Here is a 10,000-nt window from a genome sequence, read left to right as displayed (position 1 = left end):
CTTCTTCTCCCTCTTCTATTTGCTTTGTCATTTACTACTACTTCTTATTTTGCCTCTTCTGTCTTCTTCTTTTTGAGCCTTTGCTCATCCCCCCTCCCCCTCCAAAGGCCCTTCTTGGTGTTTCCTTTGTGGCCGAGATTCCGAAGACCTTTTTGCCTGGACAACAAAGGTCTCACTCGACTTCGCCTCTGACCCACGAAGTCTTCCACCTCGACCTCGACCCTCGAGGGCGAGCTACTCCATCACCCCGCTCATCCTTGACCCTCGTCCTTGTGGGAGAACACTCTACGGTCCGGAGACTCTTTCGTGATTGATCCACGGGTATTGTTTGTCAGTCGTCCTTGAGCTTGGTCGCCCTCGAGCCTGTTCGCCCTCGATGTTCTCTTCGAGGGTGAGGGTTGTGTTGTCAATATTCCCTCTGCTGTCTCACACCGTAATCTGAGTCCAATCAGACCACGCCCCCTATAGACCTCCTAGCCAATCACAACCCTCGAAGAGTTCTTATTTCATTCCTAGGATCTGATAACTAGAATCGAGGGGCCAGGCACTCTCTAGAAAAGTCTGGCACTCTCTAGTATGAGAGGCACTGTCGTCATCGTTAGCAGGGACCACGTGCTGAGCGAATGACTCGCGTGTCGTGTCGTGTCGTGTCGTGTCGTGTCGTCTTCGGCCGTTGGCACCGAGCCAGCCCGATTAGTGGTGCCAACTCCACTCTGACCTACATAAAGTTGTTGGTACGCTCCTACGTCACCTGTGGGAATTGGCACACACACACACACACACACAGACACACACACACACACACACACACACACACACACACACACACACACACACACACACACACACACACACACGGCTTGATGGTATGGAGGTACCGCTAATTCAGCGATCTGAGTTCGAGTCCTGTCATGGGCTGAAAAAATTCAGTATATTTGCAATTCGAGCCGGCATGCCAACTCTGGTGGGCAAGGAGTTTGTGTGTGCGTGTGCGCAAGGACACAGCATTGCCCATAAATCAGGCCAAATATGAGATTGATCTCTCATCAGGCAATGTAATAGCTGTCGGTCACGAGTCCAACACGTGACCCAAGACGGGGGAGGGGGGAGGGTGCTGGATTAAGCGCGTGCGCACATTAACGGTAAAAAAAAATAATAAGAAAAAAATATGTAAACGCGTTTAACTTTGGCGCATAATCCAATTGAACTCTGCGCGTCGGACAAGTTCTCCGGTGGGGGTGGGGGTTGGGGGGCTGATGCAACACAAGTTGTGCAACGTCGTAATGCAATACGATCAGAAAACGCCTCAATGTTTTTCCAGCCGGTATTGTAGGTCTGGAAAGTCTCACCTGGAAGCTATTGATTAACGTTGGAAAGTTGAATAGAATATTTGATTTTATTTTATTTTTATTTTTATTTTCCTAAAGGGAGGTATGTGATGAACCTTTTTGAAAATAATAAAATAACTTTTGAATTATTCGTTAAAAATATTTTAATAAATATATAAATAAATAAAGTAAAAGTCTTGGGCAGATTAAGTCATGCCTCCCATCTTCTCCGACCAATCACGTTCGCTTTTTTGAATGGGGCGTACTGTATGAAAAGTCGACGTTTGTTGCAGGATGGTTTGCGATTGGCCAGAAAGAAAAGGGGCGTGGCTTCTTTTGCCTAAGATCACGACGATGACCATAGGTAGAAAAAAAACACTGACATACACTTATCATCATTGTTGTAATAATAATTATTGCTATTATTATTGTTGTTATTGTTATTGTAGTTAATATCAAACGCTTGATCAGGTGACTGAGAAACAAAATTTGAACGAAAAAATATCGTTGTTTATATTTTGCGTTTGAAGTAACGTGCTGAATGTTGGAATCGGAAGAAAGAGATTGAAAATGAAATGAAAACAAAAATATTTATATCTGTAGATAAATGGGATTGAATAAGAAAACTGGTATTCCATTTGATTCACGCACACACACTGATGAAAAGAATAAACAGAATATAAAATATAACTTGGTACGGAAGCAGACTTGAACGCATCTCGCGTATGCGCAGGGACGCGTAATGGAACGCACAAAATACAAAATATATCCTCTCTCTCTCTCTCTCTCTCTCTCTCTCTCTCTCTCTCTCTCTCTCTCTCTCTCTCTCTCTCTCTCTCTCTCTCTCTCTCTCTCTCTCTCTCTCTCTATCTCTCTCCCTCTCTATCTCTCTCCCTCTCTATCTCTCTCCCTCTCTCTCTCTCTCTCTCTCTCTCTCTCTCTCTCTCTCTCTCTCTCTCTCTCTCCCTCTCTATCTCTCTCCCTCCCTCTCTATCTCTCTCCCTCTCTCTCTCTCTCTCTCTCTCTCTCTCTCTCTCTCTCTCTCTCTCTCTCTCTCTCTCTCTCTCTCTCTCCTGCCTCAGTCAATACCAATAAATATTCTTTTGGCCTTGGCCTCGTTTGTACACGTAAACACATGCTGTGCAGGTGTCGTCGCTTAGAGAGCACAGCTGCGATAGCATTGCCGAAGGAAATTATAAAATTTGAATTCACGGCCCTCGTTGGGCAAGCGACGGTCGGCGGTTGTTCCAATGTCGACCGTAGAGTTGTCAAGATAGGGTGATGGTGGTGGTGGTGTTGTTGGTTGTCACATACATACCGGAAACCATGGGCACATCACCACGATGACTATAAAGTTATGTAACATGTTGTACATCCTTTACACGATAACGACTCGCAGCGCAGCGATACTAAAATTATTTCAGCCCTGGGCGGGATGTGTGTGTGTGTTTGTGTGTGCGCGCGCGTGCACTGAATTCACATTTTAAAATCGGTCTGCATTATTTAGATGATCGAAAAACTAGTTTATAAAAATTGGGTTACATCTATGAATTGGTACAATCCTGATATTCATTATAAAATATTTAGAAGTTTCTTAGTGTCATATAGAAAAAATAGATTTCAAGAAAGCTTAGTTAAACTCAAACTGTTGTGTATCAGTTGTGTGATTGGTAAACAGTTATGCGTTACATCAAACCATACAGTTATACTATTATTTTATTTATATATACACCTGTTTATAATGCAATAAGAGCTTATCCACTTTTCCTTAGAATTGTGAAAATTTCATCTTAACTCGAATCAAGTCAGCTGTCGTTGATTATGAACGGAACAGATGATGATGCAAAGGTTCGTTAATTCACAAAGCACAAAAATTTTAATGCATCGCCTATTGGTTGCTCGTTATATATTAGCTGATTTGTGGTTACTTGTATTAGTGACTTCGAATACCAATGAACCAACAAGAATTTTGAAGGCTTGTTTTACAAGTGTGTTTTGCATTCGGAACAGGTGGGAAATAAAGTTTATTTTCGAATATATATGTAATATATATATATATATATATATATATATATATATATATATATATATATATATATATATATATATTACACACAGGAAACTCGACACAGCTTGCCAAACAATCACAAATAAACCTCTGCCTATGTTGGCCGTGCAGTCCAACTGGTGACACAGTCACATGTGCAATACAATATTGGAGTCTAGCCGAGGCACGTGACGACGTGACGTCATAACGGCCTCGAAACACATCACTGTTTGTATGTGTGAATGTAAACATAAATGTGATTTTGAGAGGGGTTGTTTTTTGTGGTCGGATAAAAAGGCGAATTTTGTAACATCACAGACGATCGCACCTTTCTTCCCTTTTCATTCTCTGTTCTTCCTTAATATATTTTTGTAAGTCGAAGGTGCCGTCTCCAACACGGAAACGGACCAAGTATGAAAATATTTAACGTCCGCGCGAAGCAAGTCAACACTGGGGCGTTCGAATTTGGACGAAAAATTACGTCCGAAATTAATTTCTATTCTTTGGGAAATTGGGATTTCGTTCGGCGCGCATTTGCATGTCTGGTTTTCAGTTTTGGGGAAGATTGGATCAGGCGATTAACAAAGTATAGAATTGTTTCTTAAGGGATCCCTTTCCCGGTAAACCTGTTGTCGTAGTCTTCAGCAATATTGAAGCAGAAAGTAAGCCTAATAGCAGCATTCTTTTAGTTTTTTATTTGAGCCCCAAAAAATATGAAATTACTTGGCAGTATTGGTGGTCAAAGAAATTTCTAACTTAATAAGAATGTATATTTGTCATTATCGATTTGTTATCATAATAGATTTACTTTATTTGTTTATATATTTTAATTTTCTTATTCATTTTCTTGTATATATCTATTTTTTACTTATTATATATTTCTTGCTTTGTTTGTAGCTTTCTCTCCCTCCCCCTCCACTCCCTCCTCCTCAGCGAAATCAAATAATCTGACAATAGCCAGGATAAAGACGATAAATTCCGGAACTTGGACGAAGAGCTTCAGGAGATGACCCGGAAATAGACCCCCGGCCCATACTGTCCGGACGACCCCTCCACCTACTCCACCTCTTCCACCTTCACCTCCTCCATCTACTCCACCCCCTCCACCTACTCCACCCCTCCACCTACTCCACCTTCACTCACTATACCTTCTCTACCTTCTCCACCTACTCCACCTTCTCCACCTTCTCCACCTACTCCACATTCAGGAGGATTATTTGACGCAATACAAAACAAGTTATAGACATGTTAGGGATCTTCTGAAGAAGAGGAGAGAGAGAGTGAGAGAGAGAGGAGGTGGGAAGGGGGAGGGGGGAGGAGCTTTGATCCTGTCAGGTCCTTTGATGTGGTCAGCAGCGAAGAGAGAGCGGCAGTCAGAATGAAATCAATAAAGTGCACCACTGGTGCACACACACACACACACACACACACACACACACACACACGAACACACACACACACACGAACACACACACACGAACACACACACACACACACACACACACACACACACACACACACACACACACACACACACACACACACGAACACACACACACGAACACACACACACACACACACACACACGAACACACACACACACACACACACACACACACACACACACACACACACACACACACACACACACACACACACACACACACACACACACACACACCTACATGTGTGCACACACAAACACACACATACATACATACTTACATACATACATAGACGAACATACACGCACGCACATACATACACACGCACGCACGCACGCACGCACAAACAGGGTGCCCCAAAAACGTTCTCTAGAAACGTTTAGTAACTTTGTTGAATCCATTGGTCTGCATTATCAGATGCTGTTTCTGGAAAATGGTGGTTATCAGTTAGAAATTTAATTCTAGTCTTTCTACCCTAGTCAAGTCCCTGAGTGTTCGGAATTCTTTTGGTCAAAGATGGTGTAGTACTGCTGAAGACACAGTTTGGAGACTTTTGTTAAATGTTCATCTGTTTTCTCTGTTGATGAGGTGAGTTTTTTCTGTTATAGAAATATATATAATTTCTTACTGTTGCAAATTTCTTCTTTCATCTATTGCCTAAGCGAAACTTTTTTCTTCCTTTCCTGTTACAGAAGTAGAATATCTTTTTCTCTGTTGCAGAGGTCAATTATTTTCCTTTTTTTCTGTTGCACAAGTGAAACGTTGTTTTCTTTTTGTGTTGCAGAGGCCTGGTCTTCTTATGCCACGGGTTCGGCGAGCACTTGCAGTGGTACGAGGAACTGGCGCTCAGACTGGCCGGCTCCGGGGTCCTCGCCTTCGGTCATGACCACGGTAAGTTTTTTTTTCCCGCACCCACTGCGTTTGCACGAATCTATTCGATTCATGAAGAATCAAGACGATTCATGAATCATGTAGATTCGCCACACTAGTTTCGATGTAACCGTTTATTACACCAGGTGAATCGCCATGGTTTGAATTTATTCGACTCGTGTGTATGGTTACATTGAAACTAGTGTGGTAAGTCAACACGATTCATGAATCGTCTTTATTCTTCTCGATTCGTTTGGTGTAAACAAAGCCTACGACCTCCCCCCAAGACATGTAAAGATAAAGGAGACTACAAGAGACCATAAGGCCTACACTAGGTAGTTCCATGTCTATTACCACCTGTCATCTCCATCCATAAAGTTACCTTCTCTTAAAACGACCGATAGTTTCAGCGCTCACAACAAGGTTACGAAGTCTATTCCATTCGTTAACGACTCTTTTGGTAAACTAGTTCTTGCCTATTTACTTCTTAAAATTAAATATCTGTAATTTTCATAAAATATGGAAACTTATACAAAATAGACATAAAACACCGAATAAAGTAATTTTTACATAAGAAATGAAATGTCGGTCATTAGTGTCTTATCAAGATAGCGTTCCACGTGGTGACTGAGAGGCCGATAAGATATCACAATTATGCAGAAAGGAGGAGAGAGTGTAATTTATCGCGTAACTCTTACCTTGGAATTGGTACATGAGAATGAGGAACCGGAAATTGGTAGATAAAAAGCTTTGCGGTCTGTTTCAGTGTGTTACTGAAACAGGTTTTATGTAGATCGAAAAAAGAAAGTCTTGTGTTTATTTCGTCTTATACCTTCTACACCCTCCTCCCTTTTTCTTCTTATTCCACTTCGCCTTCTTGTTCTTCTCCTTTTTCTTCTTCTTCTTCTCCTTTTTCTTCTTCTTCTTCTTTTTCTTTTTCTTTCTTTTTCTTGTTTTTCTACCATCCACCCTTTTCTTCTTTTTTACTTATTTTTCTTTTTGTTATTATTTTTCATAATGTATTTCATCATCTTTTTTTCTTTCATTTTTCTTCGCGTTTTCAGTACCTTATTTCACAACACCTCCGGTCGTCCCAATTCTTCGTTTGACTTGTTTTTTAATTCTTTAGCCGTCAAGGCTGGCACTCCTTTGGTGAGGGTCATATGCGCTCAAGTAAAATCACACACACACACACACACACACACACACACACACACACACACGCGCGCGCGCGACTCGGTGGCGCAGTTGGTAGAACGCTGAGCTGCCACGAAAGTGGCCCGCAGCTCCTGGTTCGAATCCTGCCCAGGGCCGAAATTATTTCGGTACTGCTGCGCTTCGGGTCGTTACTCTGACTCTCGTGGGCGGGGAGTTGGGTGTGTGTGTGTGTGTGTGAAAGGTCATAGCATTACCCATAGATCGGACCTACGAGCTCTGAGCTCTCTTCCGGGAGGGAAATAGCTGTCGATCACGAGTCCAACACGTGATCCAAAGACCAAGTGAATACACACTCACTCACTCACACCTACACACTCGTGGCGCGGTTGGTAGAGTTCCCGGCTGACACTACGGAGGTCCGAGTTCGAATCCCACCCAGGGCTGAAATAATTTCAGTATCGCTGCGCTGCGGGGTGTTACTCCAACTCTTGTGGGCGGGGAATTTGGGGTGTGTGCGGGTGTAAGGTCACAGTATTACCCATAGATCGGTCATACGAGCTCTGAGCTCTCATCCGGGAGGTTAATAACTGTCGATCACGAGTCCAACACGTGATCTAAGACCATGGTGAATCACTTGGAGTAACGTATCGCTACGGTGCGAGCCGGTACTCCAACTCTCTGGTGGTTGGAAACCGGTCGTAAGCTTGGTGTGACTGGGGCTTAAGTTACGTGTGCTTGCGTTGTTGCTCCTCCACATGTCCGGTAGGCCTTTGGGCTTTCCCGCCATCTGAGAAGACTTGTATTATTATCATTCCGCTTTGGAATTATATAAGCACTATATTTATTTATATAACCATTTTTTTTTTTTTTTTTTTTTTTTTTTTTTTTTTTTTTTACCTTTTTTAACATTTTTTGCTCTATATATAACGAATTACTTATGAAGGTAAGGCACTAAATGTGTTATACGAAAATTATGAGGATATATCGTCATTTAAGTAAAACAAATAATTTTAAAATAGACAATTCAAACAACTCAGGTGACTGATGAACTGAATAAACTCGCCAGGCAACAGCTAGAACTTTTAGTGACAGACTGGGCGTTAAGGTTAAATTAAAGATGTACTCCCGTTTCTACGACCATTTTAAACAGTTTTGTTCTAATTTATTGATTTCGTGTGCACCATTTGTATATATGCCAAACGCTCCAATACCAAAATATAAAATTTAGCAGACATCACTTTTAATTTACTTTTTTTCACGAGTTTCTCTATTTTGTTCCACGAATATACTTTTTTCGAAAGACTGTTTGTAGGATCCAGAAGACTTGTTTATCGTGAAATGTATTACTTTAAGAATTTTATATAATCAACGCGATATTTACTTCCGGGGAGGGGGAGGGTGGTTGTCATAGGAATGAATGGAATACCCTGTCAGTCAGAATAAAAAGAAAATGTGTTTATTAATTATCAAATGCGGTTTTGCCGCGGAAAATCAATCTGAACCGAAAAGTTTCTGGGACAGATGTAAATGACACTAAGTATTTCTTATAGGTTAACTTAGCTCAGTGGTTCACTAGCTATGGGTCATTGGGTCCTTTAGTGGACCACACCCCAAGTGGGTCAAAAACCGAAAACTAATCCAAATCGGTCTTGAAAAATAGTATACGACAGGGGAAGGAACAGCAATCCATAAATGGCATTCCTCCGTTAATGTCGACATTACGTCATGTCGTTCTAGAAACTATTACTTCAGCGCTGCCTCGGAAGTAATACCCTCAGACATATTAAAATATTTTAGTTAACCAATATAAAATCCTTAAATGTATTAAATCCGTATTCATATGTAGTAATATATATATATATAATATATATATATATATATATATATATATATATATATATATATATATATATATATATATATATATATATATATTTCTAGGGCACAGGTTTTCACGTAGACAATTTTGATTCAAGTCAACTGCGCTAATAGCTTTGGTTATCTTAAGATTCAAATTCTTCAGTTTGTAGAATAACTTTTTGTCGTCATAGTTCAAAGTAAGAACATAATCATTCATGATTTCAAAATCATGGAGAAGAGGGTGCAGTAAAAGGCGCTGCTGAATGCCAATTGTTATAATGACACAATGTTACAGTACAACTACATATATATATATATATATAGTTAGCAAAGGTAAGAATCTTTAAAATGTTCTAAGATAAACAAATGTATGTTGAAAGACACGAGATGTTTAGAAAGTCTTCGTGTCTAATATGTCTAAAGACAGGAAGAAGAGCTTTTGTAAGATTTACCAAATGCTCTTTCCATGGTCGAAGCAAGACTTTTCACACAGTGGCCGTATATTTGGGGTGAATGATTATTTTAATGGAATTAGTATTTAAATGTTATTGTTATTATTATTGTTGTAATTATCATTGTAATTATTGTTGATGCAATTTTTTATACTTTTCTTAGACTAGGAGAGGCCATCTTGTACGACACTGACCCTCGCTCAGTCACGAAAGTAAATGTTGTCACTATTTCCGAACATATTCGTTCAGGGGGCGCCATAACCCGGCTTCGTGAACGGAACTTTATGAAAAAAGGAGACACCATGCATTGGATAGCAATGGGGCAAGTTTTGTCTATTTTGTACTTTTTGTTATCTATTTATTTATCCATTTGTTGATTTCACCTGCGTAATTTTGAAAAACAAGTGTCACTACAAATGGGATAATGTGGCACTCCCTCCTACCCCCCACCCCTTCCTCCCTCCTCTCTTTCCCCTCCTTCCTCCTCCTCCGTCCTCCCTTCCTTCTCCCCCTCCTCCCCTGTCCCTCTCCTCCCTTCCCTCTCCCCCTCCTCCCTTCCCTCTCCCCCTCCTCCCTTCTTTCTTCCCTTCCCCCTCTCCCCTCTCCCCTTTCTCCTCCCCTCCTCCCTTACCCTCCTTCCCTCTCCTCTTCCTCCCTTCTTTCTTCCCTTCCCCCTCTCACCCTCGCCTCCTCCCTTCCCCCTCCCACCTTGCCCCGTTTCTCTCTCCCCCTCTAACCCACTCCCGCCTGTCCCTCCCACTCCCTCGTTCACCTGGACGCCATCTTGCGGTGACACTTGACTTCCGGCCAGGTGGAGGAGACGCCGACACCAGCTGCGGC

At 41.6% G+C, this 10,000-nt stretch overlaps 1 protein-coding gene across 1 annotated transcript in view; it reads left to right on the top strand.

Annotated features, from left to right (window-relative positions):
* Positions 1 to 10,000, top strand: part of LOC143024792 (monoglyceride lipase-like) — a 138,561-nt gene that overhangs the window by 72,482 nt on the left and 56,079 nt on the right. The window contains exon 2 of the mRNA XM_076183991.1: positions 5,605 to 5,711. Coding sequence (XP_076040106.1) covers positions 5,605 to 5,711 — 107 coding nt within the window. The remainder of the gene's footprint in view (positions 1 to 5,604; positions 5,712 to 10,000) is intronic.

The sequence above is a fragment of the Oratosquilla oratoria genome, chromosome 4, assembly GCF_046742065.1.
Source record: "Oratosquilla oratoria isolate Oo_2021 chromosome 4, ASM4674206v1, whole genome shotgun sequence".
Taxonomy (NCBI): Eukaryota; Metazoa; Arthropoda; class Malacostraca; order Stomatopoda; family Squillidae; genus Oratosquilla; species Oratosquilla oratoria.
Note: the sequence above shows the minus strand (reverse complement) of the source record. Positions and strands in the feature narration are given on the sequence as shown.